The sequence below is a fragment of the Anser brachyrhynchus genome, assembly GCF_964034855.1.
Source record: "Anser brachyrhynchus genome assembly, chromosome: 1".
Lineage (NCBI taxonomy): Eukaryota > Metazoa > Chordata > Aves > Anseriformes > Anatidae > Anser > Anser brachyrhynchus.
The window spans coordinates 117,701,175-117,725,866 of NC_137694.1; the positions used below are offsets into that span (position 1 = coordinate 117,701,175).

General features: G+C 43.3%; 1 protein-coding gene and 1 long non-coding RNA gene across 5 annotated transcripts in view; one reads left to right on the forward strand and one right to left on the reverse strand.

Moving 5' to 3' along the window:
- Window positions 1-66: 66 nt before the first annotated feature.
- On the reverse strand, window positions 67-6,367 carry LOC308188104. Its single transcript, XR_013945156.1, has 3 exons — window positions 6,328-6,367; window positions 5,491-5,602; window positions 67-5,356 (listed from the first exon to the last, which is right to left on the reverse strand). It is a non-coding gene; the product is annotated as an uncharacterized lncRNA (long non-coding RNA).
- Window positions 6,368-24,692, forward strand: part of MX1 (MX dynamin like GTPase 1) — a 27,649-nt gene continuing 9,324 nt past the window's right edge. The window contains exons 1-7 of one of the 4 annotated variants that reach the window (XM_080576641.1): window positions 6,368-6,457; window positions 16,825-17,146; window positions 18,669-18,864; window positions 20,277-20,414; window positions 21,670-21,824; window positions 23,440-23,578; window positions 24,082-24,280. In XM_080576641.1, coding sequence (XP_080432767.1) covers window positions 16,916-17,146; window positions 18,669-18,864; window positions 20,277-20,414; window positions 21,670-21,824; window positions 23,440-23,578; window positions 24,082-24,280 — 1,058 coding nt within the window. In that variant the 5' untranslated portion in view covers window positions 6,368-6,457; window positions 16,825-16,915. Of the gene's footprint in view, window positions 6,458-13,481; window positions 13,719-16,824; window positions 17,147-18,668; window positions 18,865-20,276; window positions 20,415-21,669; window positions 21,825-23,439; window positions 23,579-24,081; window positions 24,281-24,692 lie in introns of those variants that run through there. The other 3 variants (XM_080576640.1, XM_080576639.1, XM_080576642.1) reach the window with 3 other exon arrangements.

A 24,692-nucleotide genomic window follows, 5' to 3' on the forward strand; every position in this document is an offset into this window, starting at 1 on the left:
AGCATTTCACTGTTTTCAACTGTTGAAGTTGCTTTCTGTAGCATTTCACTGTTTACAGCTATTTCCTGAACATACAGAATTAACATAAATGGGCCAAGCCAATTGCACAGAGAATAACTTGACACCATTCTCTTTATGCCAGTCTCATCCTCTCATTCCTGGACTGAATCTACCAGGTGCGTTTTAATCTTTCTTTACATTCTTCTCATCATTGAAATGTTCATTTAGCAGCAACTTTCTTAACATGCTGTGCTTCAAATGGGCCACGGCAGCCTTCACAGCTCTGTACTATAGTCCTGCACTCTAGACTTTGGGCAGGAGAAGATCTGAAGTGGCGACCTGAGGAGGTGGCAACCTGAGGAGGTGGCTGCCAACAGCCAGAGATTGTCTGCTCTTGCTTTCTGTGTTGCCTGGTTAAAGCCCTCGCAGCAGTGCTCCCTATCCCTACCCTTGTCATAGCTGCCACTACTCACTGCTGTGTTCCCAGCAGCTTTCTGGTAGCAGTTCCCCCTGCAGTCCCTAAGCTTAGTGATATGGTTTAGTGTAGGACTTGTTAGTGTTAGGTCAGAGGTTGGACTCGGTGATCTTGGAGGTCTCTTCCAACCTAGATGATTGTGTGTGCTTCTTTGTAAAGCTAGATTTTCTGCTGCCAGTTTAAGAACTGCTCCATAGCCCAGGGACGCAGCCAAAGAAAGCAGCTAAATTAGTTTAACACAACTTGACTTTGGCAGACTCACAATGGGGTTGTTCCTTATCACATTGCTACTGATTAGTCAGTAAAAAAATGAGTACTTAAATGGCTGTTTCAATATTTTTATACATTTAAATTATTCTTCTTTTGTTCTTTTGCTTGTTCATCCTACAAATTTCATAGGTCAAAGGCCTCATTTTGGTATTTTACATATCTAGCAGTAAATGTACTGTTTGCAACGAACTGTTGTGCCACATCCTAAATTTGGAAGCATTCTTGAAACCTAGATATTTGGATGAGAAACCCAAGATCTTCCAGCAGTTGCAGGCTAGTTATCAGTTAAGAAAAGTTCTCTGCATCTGTTTCTTAGATTTTACTGAGAGAAAGGAGAGATATCATATGCATCTACTTTGCATGCGAGACTTGCAGCTTTCTGGAGCTCTAGAGATATTTCAGAGCTTATTCCTTAGGAGATTCAAAGCAGTAGGCTGCAGGTGCTCTGTATATGCTTCCTAGGGATGTTATAACATGGCAGATAAATTATATCTCACCTGTGCTTCTGATAAGTGATCTAACCAATTTTACTTCAGCACTCATGTCAGACAAATCTGTGCTAATACATATGGCTTGTGTATGTTCATTTTCTTGAGTGTACACCTTCACATGATCAGTAATTTGTTCAGGAAGTGTTCATGTTACTGGCTGAACCTTTACATCATAACTATTCCTTTACATCATAATCACCCTTTGTTACATGCCTGATATAATGTAATTACAGTAATAATGGTAGGTGAGCCTCAGGATGCCGAGCTCTGAGACAGTCGTGGGACTCTGCAGTTTGACAGTGATTGCCTTCTACTCTAGCCCACAATTAAGTCAGTTACAATTAAATTTTACATCAATGTCTGTTTAGCAATTGTCACAAAGTGTACTGCTGCTACCCTTTGGAGATAAAAAGCAAAATACCAAATACAACCAAAGCTCTGCCATCACCAAGCCTCAACAGCATCTTGCTTTACTGCTCCTCTGATTGCTTACAAGCCTTAACACCCCCAAAGAAATCCCCTCTTAATGTCATGATAAGGATGTTCCCCTGTTGCCCAAACAACCTTTCTTTGTTAGAAGGCCCTGGACATTTGGTTTTGCACATCCACCCACTAGACAACTGCTCTGATGTACCTAAGAACAGGGACACCAGTTACAAGCACAGTCTTTTGCATTATTAGCACTCTGCCCATCGAATCTGGATCACACAGGTACTGCTTGTCTGGGGAATGTGTCAAGACATGTTTTGCCCAGCTGGCAATACAATTAGTTTCTATTAACTGTGTATCTTCTAATTTCTTAGCTATTTAGGTAGAAACACCTGCAGTGCATATAAGCTACCACTGATTTACAGAGCAAGAGCCGTTTCAGGCAGCGTGTACCTTGCCTAACAATTCCAAAGGAAGCTTTTAGTGCCTTTGTTTGTACTGAGAGGGGTTGGTTTCTTTGCCCATCCCTATGGGGCAAGTTCACAGTGCTCCGTTCTTTACAAATGGACAACAGGAGGAGGTGCATCCTGGCAGTTTGAATCAAAGCTGACTACCAGAGTGCTCTTCACAACACGTCCCTGCAAAATGCTCCATCAGGTTTTCACTTTCTCAGAGATGCAGTTGAGTCACCTAGACAAAGACAGGTAATACTGTGCAGTGCTGAGGAGCTGTTGGCTTTGTTTTCCTTCACTCCTGCCCCAATGCTTACATATGGTAGGTGGAGGAGCCTCGACAGCTTTGATACCTCTCCGATCTCAATAAATCACAGAGAAGTGATCACTTGAGTAAAACGATGTCACTTTTTCAATCACTTTTCAGAACAATCTTACAATCAAAGCAATCTTGCAGAGAACTGGTTTGAAAATGGGATTTCATTTTGCACACAACGAGCACATTTAAAAGAACTGCCTTCTAAATTAGAGTGAAAAGCACTTTCAGGGAACAGTAATTCTGAAAAAGTGACCTGGGGAAATGTTAAATAGCTTTGGATTTCAACATGATGACAAAAATCAGGAAAATATTTAGTTTTATTTGAAGGTGAGGCAATAGGGCATAGGATCCCTTGTGCAGATCTCTTTACCGTCTCTGTCACACACTGTGGACCACAAGCAAACTTCAGCAGTGGACAGCACTGTTGAATTCAGGTAACATCATTGACCACAAGCAGCAGGTAGGAAGCAAGTTGCTGCACTCCTCTCAGTCAGGTAACTGCTGTGGTCTTCATCATGCTTCATGAAATAATACTCAGGGTGGTTAGTAAAGGAAGGGTGTCACCACCAACAAACAGGATTAAAGCCTTCAGAGGAACCAGGCTTTTTCTAAGCCATAGTACACACGTAGAATGGGAAAACGTGAGCTTTAGGCAGTAGTCCTTACTGCTCGGGGATGGGTTTATGTATTTGAAAGCAAAACGGCACAGCAGGTGGCAGCAGTGCCGTTCCAGATCCCGTCTCTGTGGGGTCCCCAGAGCTGTCACACCGAATAGATGCCTGCTGCCACCTGGCCGTGCTCCTGCAGCTGGGAAGGGAGCCAGCAGCTCTGCCTGCAGCGTGCCTGATCCCCCCCTGTGCTTTGCCGGCAGCAGGCTCCCATTTCAAGCATCTCCACAGGCAGCAGCCTGTTGGTCGGCATTCCTCACTGGAAGCGTCCAAACAGGCCCTTCGTATACCCTGGGCATTTAGATAGACTTCTGGACGGAAACAGTTAGAAAAAGTAGCTGCCATCCCCACTTTTCCCTCCAGTGCAAACATGACAGAAGCAATCCTGTAAAGAATGGAGTGCCAGGACAGAAGCCCTTTTTATCTTTCTGTTTAAGAAAATGAAAAGTGTTTCAGGGTCCTGACGTGCCTCTTAAAAATCCCTGATGGATCTTGCAATCCGGCTTGATGGCAGTAATCAAATAATAGGTAACACTTTCAGTTTCTCAGTGGTAACTGTTGCTTTAGGTTCTTTGTATAATGCTATCCATTGCCAACTGGGAAGTTTCCAGAATATTTGAAAGAAAAATGAGGTAAAAATAAAGAAGAAGTAATTCAGTGAAAGATGCCCTTTCATTGGCAGGCTGTGCTTAAAGCAAAACTCGTGCTGACTGCAATCCACTCAGACGAGCAAAGAGGAGCCGATGCTTTTACTTAAGCATGGTGGGAAGCAGTACATGAGTGCCGTATCTCTGATCTCTTCTTAGCTGCCAGTGGATTGCTGAAGGATGACTTGAATTCGGGGGATTAAGATGGGTGTTTTTAATACTGTCTGAGTGACAGCAAGTTGACTTCTCTGCTGCAGTTGTTTTTTTCTTTGTTTGTTTGTTTGTTTGGTGTGATTTTGTGCCCCCCCCCATCCCCGGAGATATTGAACAGCACAGGAAATGTAGAGTCAAATACAAACTTCACACTACAAGCTCTAACATGATTATCTCCCTGTTACGAAGACAAGAGCATAGAGATAAATGCTTTAGGCTTGCCCTGTCTCCAATGCATGTCTTGTTAAAAATAAATATTTTTAGTAGCTATCTTTCAGCCAAAAGCACTATGCATTTCATCCATGTACTTATGAAAAAAAAAAAATCTAATGAAGTTATACTTTCTATAGCTGCTTTCTATCTCTTGGACATTTACTACCAGAGAGTTTTCAGGAATGAGACTGAACTTCTACCTTCTCCCCAAGGCCAGAAGGTCTGTGACAACTTGTACCTAGAAAAGAGGAACTGAGTCCTGATATAAGCCTTTCCAAAGGGTTATACATGCTTTGAAGTCACATCTGACTCTTAAGTTCCAGTCTTCCTCCCATTCTCGCTCATTGAACATTATTGTGCTACACGATCAGATTTTATTCTCTGCAAGAACTGAAAGTGACAGAATTAGACCTTGAGTATCTGGTCTTGCTTCACTCATGCCAGTCCCAATCCACAGTAGCTGATTTGGGAACACACACCACTCCCACCCCACAGCTGGGAGCAGGATATAGCTATTCACCCCAGTAGCTGAAGCTAGGACCGCACTCGCTCCAGTAGCTGACACCACAGGCTGGGGGCACCCATACCCACAGTCTGACCAGCTTTACTTTACACACAACTAGCCCTTTCATACCCTTTTCTACCTGTTCCCCCCAACACATTTTGTTCCTCCTGCTCCCCTTGCATACCCCCTATGGGTTTGCTGAGCTCTGCAATTTCTGCACCCTCCGAGGGTGGGCTTCTTGGTTCACAATCTTATCGGTTGCAAGGTTCATCCTTCCTGGAAGTGGTACTTGTAGCTTGTTAGCCCACCAATTAGCGTGGCTGGGTGGTTTGTTTCTTGTGATTGTCTTCCAGCTTAGAAATCCTCCATCAGGTGACCGTGCTGGAATAAACATTCCTACATTGTCACATGCTCTCATAAATGAGTGTGACTGACCAGATTTGGTTGCATCACTGCCTCCCTTTTGTTATTATCCCTTCTTGCCTTGAAAAGGACCCTTGACCAGATACCCTTAAAGGAGCAGGGACTCTCCTTCTATGTACCCTTACTCCTTCCACAAGAAACCTTCTACCCTAAGGAAAAGTCACTTCAGCAGTAAATTGTATTGACGACTCTACCAGGAACCCCTGCTGAATTTCCTTGAGAAGACTGTCTGGAAACACTGAGGAAAAATCCTATGAAAGAAATACACTATGTAGAGCATGGAGTCAGGGTAGCAGAGCAGCTGGAAGAAGCTCAGACATTTTGGGATGAAGGGAGGTACTGGGGTTTGGCAAGAAGAAGTTAGGTGAGAAAACGGAGACCTTACCATCTGGCTTGGATCACAAGACCTGGGTTCAGGTGTCATTGGACTGATGTTCTCCTGCAGACAGAAGAACTTGCAGGTAAATCTACCAGTTGGAGCCTGTTCTCAGGTAGGACTGAGTGGGTAACAAGGGTCAGGATTTCCAAAAGCAGAGGCAAAAAAGAAAAAAAAAATGTAAGGCATTTGAGGAAATAGGCCCATCTGCAAAACTGCAGGCTAGCTTCTTTAACCAGCTCAAGCACGGTTTTCATTAGCCATGGCCAACATTCACACAAATTGCAGAAAAGCTCCATGGCTTATCACAAATGATCTAGACCAGGAGGTTCTTGAGAGATGTTTTATTCTTCCCTTCAAAATCTTCCTAATATTGATGGTCTCTTTCCACTCATAAAGAAGATTGTGGGATTGCTCTTTGTTTTCCATATAGTTACTGTATTTCAGTCTGTGACTTGTCACCATGGTCCTGAAGCTGCTCCAGCTCAACTGCTGCCAAAGCCAGTTTCAAGCCAGCTCCTGAACTTCCACACCTGCTTTCTGGCATTGCAGCGCAGCAAAACTCCTAGCCATAGCACACAGCACCCCACCCTGTCAATAGCTCAACAGTTTGCTGAAGCCTTAATCAGCCCTTGAGATGCATGGCTCTCAAAACCAAAGCAAATAACAGGCACTCCTCTTGATAATTTTTGGAATTTTTGGTAAGCATTGTTCTAACAATAAGTAATCCTTCCTAGTTTCAATTGCTTGTCGATCATACTTTTAGTCCCTTTCTCTTGTTCTCTTTTTATGCCTATAACTCTTCTTTGTCATGAAAGAAAGAAGGAAGGAAAGAAAGATAGCAACCCTACTATAACTCCATCCGAAAAATCCTGTAAACATCCAGAAGCACTGCTGCCCCAGCTGGTACAAATTTTAGCCCTGATTACCATCTGCTGCAGGAAATAGTATGGGCAAGATGGAGCTATTTGCTGAGGTATTTTTGTTTGTCCTAAGATTTATTGCTTTTTTTCACACAGCTCTTTAAATGTTTTATTGCTTGCTGATGAGCACAGTAAGTATTTTTTTCCAGGTTACTGGCAAATAATTGGATTTTTAACAAAAAGCAGAGGTAGCAAACAGGAATGTGTTCCTTAGCTGCTCCCTGTTGCTGTGTGCCTTGCCAACACAAATGTGCAGCTAAAAGCCTTGGGTGCTAGAGGGGGCAACAGGTCAGAGGAATTGCAAAGGAATCTAGGCATGGTGCTAAAATAGAAATGTGTCTGCAAAGATGGTGTTCATGTAGGTACAGCCTGGGGCTTGGGGTGTTACTGCAAGTAGGTGAAATTAAACATCTCCATGTGTGTTGTTTGCTGAGCTCAAACAATGCTGCATAGCAGAGCATATGGGAAGGCCTGAATAAGATATTGCTGGAAACTGACCATTGCTTTATTGGTATTGTTGTAGTTGTAAAAGTATATGATGCTTTTGGAGAGTGAAAGTGTAGTTTCATAACACAAATACAATGAGACTGCAGCTGTTCTGGCATAGGAAAACATGTGTTTCTGGAGGAGAGGGTCTAAGGCTATGTCCTGGTTTTGGCTGGGAGAGAGTTAATTTTCTTCCTAGTAGCTGGTAAGGTGCTGTTCTGTGTATTTGGAATGAGAATAATGCTAATAACGCACCAGTGTTGTCGCTGAGAGGTGCTTGCACAGAGCCAAGGACTCTTCAGCTTCTCGCACAGCCTTGCCAGCAAGGAGGCAGGGAATGCACTAAGAACTGGGGGGGAGGGGGGAGACACAGCCAGGACAGCTGGCCCAAACTGGCCAAGGGCATGTCCCCCACCACGTGGCATCATGCTCAGCAATGAAACTGGGGGGAGTTGGCTGGGGGGCTGCCGTCACTCGGGGACTGGCTGGACATCATTTAGCCAGTGGTGAGCAGTTGCATTGTGCATCAGTTGCTACTTCCTTTGCTTACTCTTTTTGCCTTTTTTTTCTCCTTTTCTTTCCTTATTTTTCCTTATTAAACTGTCTTTATCTCAATCCGTAATTTCTTGCACTTTTCAATTTACTCCCCCATCCCACTGTGTGTGTGTATGAGGTGGGGGGTGGAGGTCAAATGCTGTTCAGCTGTCTCGTGGGATAAACAACAGCAGGCTAACACAAATTTCTTTTGCTCCCCACAAATGTAGAAGATGAAGGATACTCCAACATGCTGTAATCACGTAGCTTTTTAGTTGGTATTGTCATTAATACCCACAGGCTGTAAACTTTATGCTGCATTTGTGAGGCCTCAGCACTGGGGTTTGTCAGATCCGTTCTATCTGAAATTTCTATGGTCTGCCTGTAGACTGTCTATTTGGTTAAGCGATGACAACAGTTTCTGTAATTGATCAGGTATCTATATCTAGTTTGTTTTAATCTTGTTTATTTTTGCATGGTACAATCATGGTTTTATACAAAAAGCAGTAACAAACAGTAGAATATGATATCTGCAACTCCAAAACAGCAATGCAGTGTAGAGAAATACAAACAGCAGAGGACTCAAGAAGCAAAGAAATGGACTGTGACATCAAGGAGTGCAGGTGCAGGATGGCAAGAGATGGGATATGGGCTTGGCACTGGAAACCCCAACTCACTAATAGTCAGTTAAAAAAATAACACAAACTTTCAGAGCTGGAGCTGGACATAACTGGCTGTAGGTGAAGTAAAGAGAACAAGGAAATGCTATTTCACATGTGTAAATGGTACCGTATATTGTAAATTCAGATGTAACTTGGAGCTACGTACCAATGAAGACAGAGAAAGGTGTAAATATGTGCTAGTGAGCACAGAGATGACCCTAAGTAGAGGGAGGAAAAGAGAAAAATGAGAGGAGGATGAAGCCATCAGCATGGACGTCATATTCTACCCCACCCCTGGTGAATGACTCACTGTACTGACAACTCACTGTAATATCCCAACACCAGCATGATTTATTAGCAGTCTAGACTTTTCCTCACTCCTCCCCCAAATGCACAGTATGGGTGGGGTGGTGTGTAACCATTTCTGCCCAAGTTCTTATGTTCGTTCTGCAAGGATCACCAGCATGGTCACAGGTTTTCCAGTATTTTTAAGTGTGTGAATCATATAGAAACAGCAAATGGGCTTACAGGGCTTTGCATGCAACTACATCTTCAGCAAGGCCTGGACAGGCTGGAGAGTTGGGCAGAGAGGAACCTGATGAGGTTCAACAAGAGCAAACGTAGAGTCTTGCACCTGGGCAGGAATAACTGCGGGCTGACCCGCTAGAAAGCAGCTCTGAGAAGGAGCTGGGTGGACAACAGGTTGTCCATGAGCCAGCAGTGTGCCCTAGCCAAGAAGGCCAATGGCATCCTGGGCTGCATGAAAAGGAGTGTGGCCAGCAGGTCAATGGAGATGATCCTCCCCCTCTACTCTGCCTTGGTCAGGCCTCACCTGGAGTACTGTGTCCACTTCTGGGGTCCCCAGTTCAAAAAAGACAGGGAACTCCTGGGAAGAGTCCAGCAGAGAGCCACAAAGATGATACGGGGCCTGGAGCATCTTCCCTATGAGGAAAGGCTGAGAGACCTGGGTCTGTTCAGCCTGGAGAACACTGAGAGGGGATCTGATCAACATTTATAAATATCTAAAGTGCGGGAGGCAAATGGATGGGGCCAGGCTCTTTTCAGTGGTGTGCAGCGACAGGACAAAGGGCAATGGCCAAAAACTGGATCACAGGAAGTTCCACGCAAACATGTTGTAAGAACTTCTTCACGGTGAGGGTGACAGAGCACTGGAACAGGCTGCTCAGAGAGGTTGCAGAGTCTCCTTCTCTGGAGATATTCAAGACCAGCCTGGACACTTTCCTGCTCAACCTACTGTAGGGAACGTGCTTTTAGCAGGGGGGTTGGACTCAGTGATCTCCAGATGTCCCTTGCAACCCCTATGGCTTGGTATGCTGACTCATCTACCCTACATTTGTGTGAAGAATGACTTGATTGCCTCAGGGTTTTTTCTAAGGAGCAATCTGGAAGCAATGTTGTGGAAAATGAGCTCCAGTGAGCATGAGACAGAGAAGCACAGGGAGGAGAGAGGAGACTGCTCCCGAAATGACGTGGCCACTACTTGCCCAGAGCTCTGCTTTGCATAAAAGCATCACTGCCTATCAGGGGAGCCAGGATCCAGGCTCACTCTGTCACACCCCTGCACACAAATTACAGGGCTTTCCTCCAATAGTGGCAGCATCTTAGTCATGCTGCAAGGAAAAAAGCAAACTCCCTCACTTCGTCTTTCAACAGTAGTCAAAGGGAAAGGCAATGAGAAATGTCTGAGAAGTTAAAGAGAGCAGAGAAAGAAAAAGTGCAGAGTGAGCCCTAAAATCAGAGCCTCCTGGGGCTGCAAACCCAAGCCCTGGTTGAGAAGAGAATTCTTCTGCACAATCCTAACTAAAGTCTCCTTGTTCCCAGAATAACACCCCGGCCTGCTGAGTTAAGTTGTTTCCCTACATTCAGACGTGATGGCACACAGCGGTCTCTCTCAGTGCGAACCTTACAGCCTTCATTTGTGCTCTGTGCAGTCTTCTTGGGAAACAAACCATGGCTTTGTTCAGTGCCTTTCAAGAAACCGCCCCCGCTCACAGAAGAGCTCTGCAAACATCGGGATGCTTTGACTTTTACTCGTATAAATATACCAGCTTCCCAGCCAGAGCCCCATCGTCTCTCTGGGTTCAGCATCTGTGGCTGATCTCCCACTCACTCCCGCTCACTGCCCTAGCATCTGCGACCCAGGGGACCTTATTTCATTGGATATTCATTATCTGTTAAAAAGCAACTTCTGCAACCAGCCATTAAATCCTGGCCTAGAGACAGGATCCCCACTGCCAGTACTCAGTGCATCTACAGGGGCATTTACTCAGCAAGTTAAAGCTAGAACAGGAAATAACTTCTTGCTGAACTTGTTTCTGTAGCTGACGTGTTCAATGCAAAGCCTCATGCAGAAGGAATAGGAAGTAGGCATTCTCTTCCCATTTAAAGCCGCGTGACTCCTCATAAGTCTTTGCTATTGAAGGCATCAGTGGTAATTAGCTTGCAGTTGGCCAGTATCAAACACCAAGGAATCTAGTATTTATTGTTGAGACTGTTTTCTCCTGCCATGGAGGATCAGGCTTTTAACCCCTTCACTTAAAACACAGCGTTCTTTGTTATCACATATAGGAACGTACAAATATGTTACAGCCAGGCATGCCAGCTTTACAGCAGATAACTCAGTCTGACAGGCAGGGCTGGGGAGCAGAGTCACCCAAGGGCTGGCACAGCGGGTGGACCTGGGTTCTCCTGTCCCTGGGACCACAGAGCCCATCTGTTTTTCATCATGGTTCTCCAGCTCACCTAGGCCATGCCTGCCTCCCTTGGCATGCACCAACAGGGGCAGATCTGTGGGTCAAAATACTCTTTGCACAGTCCATGGGAAGGAGGAGGAGGTTGCTTCAGATGATCTTGTTTGCTCTCAAGGACCATGTACCTGCAAGTGGCTGTGGTATATGAGGTACAGTCTCGGAGCACATCTGCTGGCTTTCTCTTGCTCCAAAGCAATCCAGAAAGGATGCTCCAAGTCTCCTCTGTGACATGAGGCAAAATGCAATAGCTGGGGACAACCCTGAAATTTGCTTCAAAAGCATGTAACGGAGATGAAGTAAAATGCACCCTTATACAAAACAGTGCTGCCTCCACAAGCCACATTACTGCAAGAAACTTGGGGTGAAAGGCCAAAAAAATGAATTCTTATCATCTCTAGGAAAAGCAATACAAGCAAAGCTTTTAGCATTGAGCTTTTGTCCGTTTCCAGTCCATGCAATTGCTGGGAAAGCCAGGTCCTCTTCTACTCTGAGGGGTCTCCAGCTGTTGATGATTTCAATGCACGGCCAGGTTATCTTCTCTCATTCACCTCCCTAGATAGGTCAAATCTGCCATGGGGTGATATCTTCTACTTCTTCAATGCCAAATAACCTTGCTCTGGAACACCGCGCTTACTGAATAACCGGAGGTACTTTGTCAAAGAAGTGAAGGAAAAATTCCCTGCTGCTTCCTGTTATGTGGACCAAAGTGTGGCCCACTCAAAGTGTGAGCACTCCTTTTCCACATTTTTCTTACAGAGCACATCAGCGGGGAAGCACCACCTCCCTCAGCTGCCAAGGCTGGATTTACCTGCATTAGGGATGCAGTAAAATTGAGGAAATGGAGGCTTTCTCACTCTGCTCAGCAGAGGGTAGGAGAAACCTGGAGAAGCAGAGATGATGTGCTTCACCCTCTAGTCTCTCCTGGGCATTGTGGCATAATGAAGTGGGGCCATCTCCTCTCTCAAAACAAGGTTACAGAAGTGTCTGCCCTTTCTCTTCCAGGACATGTGCCTTGACCAGCAGCTCTACCCTCTGTTAACAGCCTCCTGCTTGGATGGGACACTAAGTTGCCCATGGTGGGCAACACAGCAAGATGATTTGCCAGCAAATGGCTCTTATTTAGGAGGTACAGTGACATAGCTGCTCTCTTCACTGGCTTTCCCTACAGCTGCTGCTCACAGGCTTAAACATTGTGTGATTCAGCAAGGATCAGTGCATACTTTTACAGTATGTCCCATTTTTCTCTTCATCAAAATTATTTCCAAACATACTCTATACAGCTGAGATTTGAATGAAATTCAGTTTAATCTATTTTTATACATCCTTTATTGTGTTGTCTTAATCCGTAGAATTGTACTGCCAGTGGGACATGCTGGTATAAGTCATTACATAAACATGAAACCTGTTTTCAATGCATTATTTCCCAGTGGGTTTTCCAGTGGGTTAAAGGTGTTATTACGCTGATTCACGAGAAAATAGGAGAACCTAAATCTCTACAATAGGAGAAAGGAGAACCCTGGCCTGTACCTGCAAAGCAAGCTGCAGAATCCTTCTGGTGCTGCTCAGAGCTCCTCTCTGAAACATACAGAGGATTGAACAAAACCCTTTAACCAAGACAACCCCATCGGCAATGCTCAAAATTAATAAGCCAGTTGGTGCATGTGGGAGCCCATTCCCTTGCAGGTCTGTCTCCTGCATACCTAAGGGCATGATGACCAGTGCCAGAAGGAGGCCAGGACCGGCCGCAGCCCTGATAGTGGTGACCAGCAGGTGAGACAGGGAGGGACAGGGAGGGAGAAAGATGGGCTGGCTCTGAAAGTGCAACAGTGCCATTTCTGGTCAGTCTAGCCTGCAGGGGACATTAGGGCAGTTTGAGAATCACTTTAAAAAAAAAAATGGAATCGAGAGTGGCTGATAAAGACAGCAGTCAGAAACGGAGGAAGTGAGAAATAGCAGAGAAAGCTGATTTTGCCTAACAGCTCAGAACCCATAAAACATCAAAAATGGGGGCAGGAGGGTGAAGACAGCAGAAGAGGGAGCATCCTGACCCAATAACCCTGAGAAACAGTGCAGAAGCACTGGAGACTTCACCTGCCCTGCAGTGGTGCGCAGCCCTGAGAAGTGCCTGGCAGCAGTGGCTCAGCCCTGCCAGCCTGACCGGGCCGGAGGGGCTGGCATGGAGGTGCCAAAAGCACACACACACACACACAGCCGTCCTGCTGTTTGTACAAATTGGGGTGCTGGGTAGCAGCAAGAAATCAATTTCTTTGATTTTTTTCCCCACCCCAGTAAACAACAAATTCCTCCCCTGATCCTTTTCCTTACACACCAGCCAACTCTCTTCCTGATGTTTTGCAGAGACCAGAAACAAAACTCCCTGTTTTCCCCTGCAGTGGGACCAGTGGGCAAATGGCAGAGGAGCCAAGCAATATTGTTGGTGAGCAACAGAGGTGCAGAGTGGCCGCTTTGATGAGCCAGCCTTTTGGGCGGAAGCAAGGGGCTGTTGCTTGCCGGCACAGGGGAAAGGCACAGGATGAGGAGGCAGTTTCATTTCTGGCCTCTACAAAGCACCGGGAAGAAAGTTGGCTCTGGTATAAAAAGGAAAAAGACATCACGTTCCTATTTCCAAAGCTGTCAGGAGGGAGCACCAGTTTCGTTTCTCCCAACTGTTGTCACAGTGTGTAGGTGGAGCCTGTACATAGAAAAGCACCCAAAGCAATTGAGAACAGTTCTGTTTCACCTTGCTGCCAGACAGACACTGTGAGGTACAACTTTACCTTCTTTTAAAAATAACCACGTGATTTTTAATTGTTGTCTTTATTGCTTTAACAGTTGGTGAGAAGGCTGCATAAGAATCTAAAGTAAGTGTGATTAAAAATTAGGTTGTCGGGAGAGGAATTTGTTGGTTTCTGGGGTGGGGAAAAATTAATGAAATTAGTAGTTCTGCCAACCTATAGTCATATTATACAAAGCACAGGTTAAAACAAAAAATACTCGGTTTGGCTTAACTCTCTTTAAAAGAAGACAACTGAAAGATGGCATTTAAATTGGAATACACTCCTTAAAATATGTAATGTGGGGAGGCAGTGCTCAGTAGCATGGTCTAGCCAGCGGTTTGTGTGTATAGCATTGTGAGCATTTCATTGTTTTCTTGTTTTCTGAGAAGACAGAATTAAAAAACACACAACCCAAAGGGCTGTGCAGATAGCACATCTATCCTGTGGTCAGGCAGAAGTCTGTGCGCTCCTCTGGCAGGACACAAACTGGATAAATTTTGCTTCAGAAGAGAGGAGGGAGGTTGCAGGCTCAGCACCGCGGTTTGCATTTTGGATTCAGTGATGGGTTTTGTGACTTCTTCTGGAGATGTAGAGCCAGGACTGTCAGAGGAAAGTGAAGCAACTCGTCTCCAGGCTGGCAATTTGTGCCGCCCTCACTGGGTCATCCTGCCCAAAAGAGCTTCCTGTGGTGCAGGAGGACCTTGCTGGCACGAAAGCAGGCAAACGCTTTAAGTTTGAGGAAACCAGTATCGTACCAATGCCATGGCAGTTTTGGTGTCAACAGGGTGTTGTTTGACTTGTGCAATCGTTACGTGTCCTTCAGGTGCCAGGTTTTGCCTGTTGACTCTGGCCAGCTTCAGAAGGGTGCTTTAACCATTGCAGCTGTTTAGCTCCTGGCTCTCTTATGTATGTGGTCAGAAACAGCCCTTGCACCAAAACATTTCAAAGTTGTCACTGTGTTTTCAGAGTCCCTAGTATTCCCAGGTGCCACAAGTTTATCTTCCAGGAGCCTTCTTTTTCTTTTGTTTCCTGGTGGTCTCACTTCACCACTTCTGCATCTCATCCTAGTCACTATAAAGCTTGCTGCACAGCCACTGTCTGAAGGAACTACATCCATGTCTGTGAGGCCACATGCTAATAGTAGTACAAGAACAGCTCTCAACTCAGCACAATGAATATAAATAACAATGTAAAAGTGATGGACAATTGTTCCTGGGTAATATTTATGTTAAAACCAAAACGTGTAGAATACGTTCATTCCACTGAATTGAAAGGAGGGTGGAGAATGAGAGAGAGGGGCGCTAGAAGGGATTACTGTCAGAAACAGTATCATCAGTACTTTATTTTCCATGGCAATAGATAAACACAAAAGAATCTGGTTGCCTATGTGGGAATAAAAATGTTGTTTTTTCAGAGTTACACTGTTTAAAGGTAAGGAATGGGGCATTGAGATATGCTTGCAGTGATAAGAAAACTTAGCATGCGACCTTGTAAAATGCAGACAACCAGACTCCTTAGAAAAATTAGGTGAAAATCATGGTGTTAAGTCAAGTCAGGTAAGTGAAGAAACATTACCACTTCAAACAGTAAAAAAAGTCAAAAGAAATTTGAAATTTAACAGGCCAGCAACTGAAGGCCATGCATCGTCTGTGAACCTGGATTGCCCATTCAGTGGGGAAACAGGGGAGGGTCCTGGCATCAAAAAGTATATAAATTGTGTTTTGGAACCAGTAGGTGCGCTCCTGCTTGTGGGACGCCCGCCACTGCAATCGCGAATAAATTACTACTTCACTGAGATCCTCGCCTGAGCCTAGGTTATTGGCTACGGAGTGTTTCTCACACCTGTGAATGGGGAATGTTGGTTGCAGATAAGGCTCTGAGTCATCATTCAAGGAAAAAAATCTTAAAATTCATTAATAGATCAAGTTCATAGTGAAACGAGAGTGAAAGGGAAAGTGTGGAAAAAGGTGAGGAAACTGAGAAATGAATACCTATATGGAAATGAAAGTAGTTCTGTTGTCTTTTATTGTTGATAAGAAAAATCAAGCTTTTTCCTCATAGACATTTATTTTGTATGTTGATTAAAGGAGACAGGAATATTTAAAAATGTACTGTTTTATTAAAAAGAGACTGAATAGCAATTAAGGAAGTAATTTGTTTGTTTTTAAACTTTTTATGCATTGGAAAAATAGCTTATGTTGTGTCTAATCTTCCTGTTTTGATGTCTGCTAAAAAGACAAAACCTGTATGCTTAATTCAACTAAAAACATCAAAGAACAGGAGTTATTTCAAGAAAAAAAAATGAGTTTTTTATCATTCATAATTTCAAAAATTCATCATTTTCCCAAATGTTTAGTATAAGCAGATTTTGGGAAAGACAGGGAGGTTAAAAAAATAGTTTAAAAAAAAATAATGCTTTTTTTGTTTGTTTGTTCTGTTTGTTTCTTTAAATCATTCTCTCTGGAAATCACTTTCGCTGGAATATGCCTCATCCCTGGCATTCATTTTCCCTGGAATATGGGAATATGCTCCCAGTTTCTTCAGTCAATAGTAGACTGTTCCCAGTCGGCAGAGACGAAGCACCAGGGACTGACCCCAGCCCCAATTCCCTGTTCCCCTGCACTGCCTGGGGGGAGGACGTAAAAGAGGGTGGACGGATGGAAGGTGGTTTTGGTTTGCTTTTAGTTTCTCACTGCTCTAGTCTGATAGTGATAGGCAGTAAGTTATACTGATCTCCCTATGCTGAGTCTGTTTTGCCCGTGACAGTAGTTGGTGAGTGATCTCCCTGTCCTTGTTTCAACCCATGAGGTTTTTTCCATTGTATTTTCTCCCCCGTTTTCTTGAGGAGGGAGACTGAGAGAGGATATTGTGGAGTTTAGCTAGCCATAAGTGTGAAACCACCACCTCCCCCCCCAAAAAAAAACAAATAATAATAATAATATTCTTGTTTATCCTGTAACAACTTTTTTTTTAAAAAAAAAAAAAAAGAAAAAAAGAAAAGAAAAATGGCCTAAGTGAGGTAGGGAGAAGTGTTTCAACTCCGGAGATCAATTTCAGTGATTTGAAAAGAATTCTGCCACTTAATCTCTGCTACGGGTTTGAACCAGTAGGTAAATGCAGTGCTTTGATTTTCTGTGCTGTGGTTTCTGTTGCAAGTTGGAGTCACTCAGTGCCCCATGTTTGATTTTAGAAGCTGTACAGAAGAGTGGTTGGAGCTGATAAGAATCACTACTCCGCGTAACACAGACAAGCCACATAGCAAGCCAGAAGACCAGTGGAACATGTACCACAGAAGTCCCAAGTTCAAAGCAGTGGCCAAAAGACACAGTCCAATCCTGATGAAAGATGGTTTTCCGTCACTTTCTTTACCAGTATGTGTAGATGCTTCTGGAGTGCCGCTGCCACCAGATTTGGATGATCAAATAGATTTTCCTGTGACAGAGCAGACTACCAGAGAGTCTCAACAGGAGCAGAAGGTGTCCATGAAGCTGCACGAAGGAGAACAGGACATGGTAAGGCAAGCAGCAGGGAACAGCACAGATCTTCTCATGCTCGCCCCTGCGCTCCACTTTGTGCTCCAAATGAATTCTTCTGTTCCTTCAGGCACTTGTTCGGCCTAAGCAGTGGAGAACTTCAGAGATCAAGGCCAAGCACTCATTTGTGTAGCTGGGAAGGTGTGTGCCTACCATTAATCGGAAGGCATAAATAGTGCAGTTGTGGTAAAAAGCATGGCAGAGTCATAGCAGCCAATTTAATGTGTGAGATACATCTGTTTCATTAGGAACAATTAGCAAGCGTTAAATGGGAATCCTGAAATCTGAGATACTCTTTATTTGAGGCTCTGCAACCTTCAACAGAAATATAAAGTAATATTAAAAATAATCTGTTGTATATATAACACTGGAAAATATTTTTTTAAGTCTTTTTTTTTTTTTTTTAATTAATGGGGTTCCTTGAGAATGGCTGGGATTTACTAGCCAGCAAACACTGTAATGAAGATAATGGGGAAGGGTTAACAATAGGGTTTTTTAATTCCTGCAGCTAGGGACATGTATCCCCTTTCTTATCTTGAAAGAAAAATCTGCTTTCTGATTACATCTGACAGATATTTTCAGAGGTGGCTTTCTTATAAAAAAAAGTGATGGTGGTGGCCCATTAGGGTCTGTAAAATACTGATATTCTCAAAATTGCATTTCTGGAGATGGCCAACTGGAATATGGTGAGAGGAATTGAGAGAAGGCACCAGGATGATCTTTATACTCTTAAATAGACATCTTTAACCGGCTGGTGGACCACCTGGGTAAAGGGTTGGAAATTACTCAGTGTGGTTTCATGAAAATGAAGAGCATGTGTATAATACCTTGCAGTTAGTATTTAATAATAATAATAGTAGTAATAGTAATAATAGTAATAGTAATAACAATAATTCATTTAAAATAAATCACTAATTCATTCCATATCTTCACCTGAAATGAAGCAAAAGGAGAAGAGATATCATGAGATTTTAGCCACCTACTAAGAACACCATAGCAGAATGATTTGGTGCTTGCTCAACAACTAAACCTCCAAACTTCAAAACAAAGATTTTATAATCTTCTCTGTACTAAATTGTTTTATTACTGTGACCAGTCTGTATTTGCATATATATCCTTCAATACATCTGTAGATGGGTGGAAGAAAATGTCAGTTATTAAAAAAAAAAAAAAAAAGCACATTTAATGTTGAGATCTCCTTTCACTTTTCACCTTTCAGGACAGCTTACAACATTTTTTATTTTTACCAAGGTTATTTCAGTCACTGAGCCAACCTCAACTGATTTAGCTATATTTACAGACATCCATTTATAGCATGGAGGTGCAAGGATGCATGGTGATACAAAGTACAGCCAGAAGATAGTACATAAGGTCTACTAGAGAATGATGAACTGAAAAAGGTGCCAAGAAGGATGTTGGGGTTTTATTTGTTTTGTTTTGTGGAAATAGTTTATTTTAAAATTATAGAAAATTCATAAGATCATTGTAAGTTTAACTCCAGCAGGCAGCAGAACACACCTTGTACAATCAGTATGAGGAAAAGATCCGGCCTTGCATTGATCTCATTGACAGCCTGAGAGCACTTGGAATAGAAAAAGACCTGTCATTGCCTGCAATTGCAGTGATTGGAGACCAAAGCTCTGGGAAAAGCTCCATCCTAGAAGCCCTGTCTGGTGTTTCTCTTCCTAGGGGCAACGGTAAGAAATCACCTTCTCAGGGTCTCACCTGAATTTCACTCTGATGAGGTGAAAGGTTTTTTGTTGGTGGTGGTTTTTCCTAGTATCTGGGAGTAGATAACACCATGACTGAGGCTATATCTGAATGATGAGACTCCAGGGGCTTTCTCAGCTCTGGTTTCCAGTTGAAGAAATGGCTGTGAAGGTGGGGCACTGTAGTGTTACCCAAAGAGGTTGCATGGTTTGGGTGGTCAAGGAAGCAGGAATAAGAAGCATGTAGTGTAGCATACTTGTGTCCAGGTCGGGAGCCCGCAGCACAAGAAGGATGTAGATCTGTTAGAGGAGGGCCACAAAGATGATTAAGGATCTGGAGCACCTCTCCTATGAAGAAAGGCTGGGAGAGCTGGGGATGTTCAACCTAAAGAAGAGAAGGCTCTGGGGGGACCTCATTGCAGCTTTTCAGTACTTAAAGGGGTCTTATAAAAAGGATGGAGAAGGACTCTTTACTTGGGAAGATAATGATAGGACAAGGGGGGAAGGTTTTACACTAAAAGAGGGGAAATTTAAAGTGGAGGTTAGGAGGAAATTCTTCACTCAGAGGGGTGGTGAGACACTGGAGCAAGTTGCCCAGAGAGGTTGTGGATGCCCCATCCCTGGAGGTGTTCAAGACTTCATGAGACCCTGGGCAACCTGATCTAGTGGGTGGCATCCTGCCTATGGCAGGGGATTTGGAACCAGATGATCTTTGTGGTCCCTTCCAGCCCAAGCCATTCTATGATTCTATGATACTTGCCTGAAAATGTAGACAGGCTGAAAGGCAGCAGCATCAGCTAACCACGTGTATTTTCCAACAAAGAGTGACTAGGTTTGAAATTTGCCTCTGTTTTTTGTTTCTTTGTTTGTTGGACCAAGATTTTCCTGCAGAAAAGATTTTTTCTTACAAAGATCTTTGCTTATTAGCATACGGATATCAGAGAAGATAATTGGAAGAGTTCATTTGCAGCTCAGGAAGATTCACTTTCCAGCTTCATATGTGTGTGCATCTACGTGCATGTATGTACACACACATGGGTTCTGCGAGTCCTGTATTGGCTGGCAATACCTGAGCACATCTAGGCTTTCAGGGTGGACTTGAGGAAAAGGTTTTATTTCATAAGATGTAGGTGCAGCGTCGAAACAGGTCGTGCAGAGAGGAACAAATCTCCATCCTTGTAGTTTGCAAGGCAAGACTTGGCTGGCCAAGCCATGTTTGACATCACATAGTGCTGGTGACACCAAGCAGGAAGTCAGATGAGTGTCCTTTGGCCATGTCCCTTGAAACTTTTCGGTACATCTCTCTGAAATATTAGGCAATGCTGTGCGCACACACACTTTCTGTCTCTCATGTATGACAACTGCTAACGGCATTACCTCTGTCTTTGGCATCACTATAGGTATTGTTACTCGATGTCCCCTGGAACTTAAACTGAAAAAAATACCCACTTCACAGCAATGGAAAGGGAAAATTTCTTACCGCAATATCAGTATAGAGCTGCAGCATGCATCGGAGGTGGAGAGTGCAATAAGTGATGGTGAGTTGTAGCATATTGCCCTGATCTGACTTGCTCAATCTCCTTTGAAGCCTTGCTCCCTGTTTCCTAGGCTGAGCTGAAGTCTGTGGACTAACACAGGGATCATAGCTGCTAAGAGCTGAATTCAAAGCAGAAGAAGGTGGGGTAGTGCAATATAGGCCAAGGAAGTTGTGCTACTTATTGCTTCAGTGATGAAGATGATCCATGATGTCTGATAAAAGCTCAGGCCATGTCCTCACATAGCTGCCATTTGCCCAGTTTGGGGAGTGTGTCTGTCAAGCTTGAAACATGAGAAACCCTAAATGGTTTGTGTTATCACCTCAAAAACTTGAAGAATGCTTGTGGTGTCTGTGTCTGGAAATCCAATGATTTTGGAGAAAGTTAAAAGATGACAGAGTGGAGGGCATACAGAGCTTCCATCAGTTAGTGTGACTACAGCCTCAGGTGCTGCCCTTCCCATGTCACATCTTTACTTTTATTCTATTTCCTGTGGTAAAAGAAAACACTTTCCTTACCTAAAGGGTAGTAAGCACTTGCCCTAAGTGTGAGAGTGAGATTGTTCGTATTTCCTTGAACAGGACAGCTCCACAATGTTGTTATTCACTACAATGTTTCATTAGTTTTTCAATATGTTATTTGGAGATTTTCAATATGTCCTTCAAAAACTGCAAGGTAAAGTGGTATGATTTGAACAAGCTAATTACAGAGCTGAAAATCTTTAATGAGCATGGTCACAGTGTCTCCCTACTCCTCAGTGCTGCTCACAGTCCATCATTGCCTTATAAGATCTGGGGCAAAATGCCTGGCCTCTCAACCTCACTATCAATGTGTGAAGAATATAGAATAATACCTATTGATCTTTTAAGGCAACCAAGGATTAATGTCTACAAAGTATCTTGATGTTGAGGAATAATTTCCGCAACTGAATAATACCTTATCCTATCACTTTTGTTATTGATTATTTATGTGTATTTTGTCTTCGTATGTTGCAGTCCACAAGCATATGCTCTGTGAAATACTGCAGTTCCCATTCCAAAAGGACTCCACATAGTCCATAATAATTTCCTTGGATCTTTGCAGAAATAGATTTACATTCATGGCTGCATCTAAAAAAAAAAAAAAAAATCATGCCTAAAATAACTAGTTGCCTAGGTGGTAGTACATACTTTCTGAAGCCATCATATTCTCACTTCATCTTCACTGCGATGCATCATTTGAAGCCTGTATTCATTGCTTTGCTCTTTTCCCCTTGCAGCCCAGGATGTTGTGGCTGGTACAAAGCGCAACATTAGTGGAGAACTAATTTCCCTAGAAATCTATTCCCCAGATGTCCCAGACCTGACACTAATTGATCTTCCTGGAATTGCCAGAGTGGCTGTGAGGAATCAGCCACAAGACATTGGAGAACAGGTAAAATACAATCTCTTATGCAAACCTATGGAAAGACTCACTTTTGTAACCTACCTTACATGCAGGTCTCTGCTGCAGGACATTGCAATAATTGTGCTGGGCTTCTGAACTAGAATGATAGCTATGCTAGCAAGCAGCCAGGCCTGGTTTTCAGCAAAGCAGTGCTAATATGAACAGCAATGACCAGGATCCACCCCAGGTGCCTGCCAGGGCAGCACAGAACATCCCAGCTACACAGACCTAGGCAGGCAGTCTCTGAACACAGCGCTGCCTCTGTGCCCCTGGGCTAGACTGCAGGCTGGAGGATAGATGCATCCCAAGAGGGTTGTGTCTTCCCAGTGCTGGGGAAATACTTGGTGAATGTGTCTGAGTTCTCCTATGTTATTCCAGAGCAAGAAGGCAGATCAGCCCTCTTACTGGCTTGGTGTACTGTCATTCCTTGCTTACAACACACATCAGAAGGGTACTCGTGCTCATTGTTCTCATTGCCTACCAGATCAGAAGAGACCCTTTCTGAAGTATAAAGAATATGCATTAACGTGGAGGATATCTCTATGCTTCCCCTGGCGGCTTTTTGAGGAAATGCTGGGGAACACAAAACTCCAGGAGACGGGGTCAGCTGTGAGGGTGTTGTGCAGGAGCTGACTATGTTGTTTCTCCTAAAATACCTTTACACAGGAATTTGGAATAAAAGTAGAACAAATTAAACTAGACATATCGACATTAAAAGTGAGACGTGGTTGAATAGTCTGGTCTTCTTTCTCTGGGAAAGTGTAATTTCATTTTACAATTAGACAGTAACCTTTCTACTATATTCAGAAGAAAGCGGCAGGTTTGATGTGGCACTGCCCCATTGTACCCAGCTGCCTGCATGCTTCAGACATATAGCACTTACATGTCTGTGCTATAGCACTTCATCATGTCAGAAATTGGGATGAATGGGGATTAGAGAAGAGAGACACCTTTCCCAAAACTCAGAATAAAGAGTTAAATTGCTTCAGTATAAGCTCAATAGAGCTGTGTGTGCCTTTTAAAATACAACACAAACTCTGAGAAACTCATTTGCTTTGGCATTGAAACATAGAAACGATACCAACTAGATGTCACGAGAGATGGTTTTTCACAAATCATCCACAGAAAGGTAAGCCAAAGATATTTTCTCTCCTTTCAGAGATACAAATTTCATGTCAGCATAATGACTTCCTTTCATTCTATAAGTGTGTAACTAGGCATCACAACTCGTTTTTCTTATGTCAGATTATTTATGAAATATCATTAGTACTTCCTTATTGAAAGATGATATGTATGAGTTTAAATTTTACATAGTATGAGGGGTTAAATTTTCCCTAGTTTACATATTTTTTTCAGGACAGGTCTAACAATAATCTGCTCTCATTCACATTAGATGTTTTTATTTATCTTTACGTAGGAAAACAGGCTGCATTCTTCTCTTGACACATTTCCATGTTATCCTTTAGTATTTAATAGCATCCTCAGTGTATGTGACATTTCGTGTCATCAGACAGTGAGGTGGCTTGTATTGCTAGAAATGTTCATATCCTACATGCAAGCATTTTATTTCACTGAACTTCATTACTACTGTATTACATTTCAGATCAAAATGCTAATTAAAAAAATTATTAGCAGCAAAGAGACAATCAATTTGGTAGTGGTGCCATGTAATGTGGATATTGCAACAACAGAAGCACTAAAAATGGCTCAAGAGGTGGACCCTAAGGGAGAAAGGACACTTGGTAAGATATTTTTTTAAGCTGCAAGTATGAATCTTTTACTTCCATGAAGGTCAAATGTTTTGCACTGCACACCAGAACTACAAAGTTCTAGTTCAAAGCTTGTAGGAGGCAAATAAATAAATAAATAAATAATGCCTACATAAACTGTTTACAAAGCTGGAGTAGTTCTAAAAATACCTCAGTAGAGAGGTATTCCCACTGGCATTCCCACTGCGAATAATTGGAAATTGACAATCTCAGAGGTACTTGCGAGAAAACCTTGCTGCTCCCTGTTAAAAAGGTTTGCAAGGCAATAGGCGTGGTGGGAACCCTACTATAGAGCAAGTTTTACAGTGCAAGGTCCAGGAGCTGAGAGCTTTCTAGAAGAGAAAATGAAACGAAGAGCAGCTGCTTTGTAAAATGCTGCGGGGAACGTTTCCACTCTGACAGCTAGATGTCCTACTGCACCTCTTCCACTGTCAACTTCTGCACCTGACTAACTTTCTCTTTGGGTAACTTCACAGGGATCCTCACAAAACCTGATCTGGTCGACATAGGAACTGAAGAGTCCATCATTAGCATAGTACAAAATGAGGTCATCCCCCTTAGAAAAGGCTACATGATTGTGAAGTGTCGTGGGCAACGGGACATCCACAACAAACTGACCTTGGCTTCTGCCATCCAGCAGGAGAGACAATTCTTCAAGACTCACAAATACTTCAGGTACTTCTCATATAAAGGACCTAACCCAAAGCATATTAAAGTCACTTCAAAGCTTCCTGTTGACATGTTGAAATTTAAATTAGAGTTAAAACCAGAAATGAATTATATTCACTATTTCTCATTGTCCATGTAGTATTCCTTTCTAGTAAGCCAGAATAATTTTACATGGCAAATACTCTTTTAAAATATATTTTTGTTGCAAGTTTGATTTGTAACTCTCCTTGACTCTGACTTAGAGGAAGTTTGGCTGGGAAGTTGCCAAGCAGTAAAGGACCTGGGGGTATTGGTCAACAGCCGGCTGAATATGAGCCAGCAGTGTGCTCATGTGGCCAAGAAGGCCAACAGCATCCTGGCCTGTACCAGAAATAGCATGGCCAGCAGGACCAGGGAGGTGATTGTCCCCTTGTCCTTG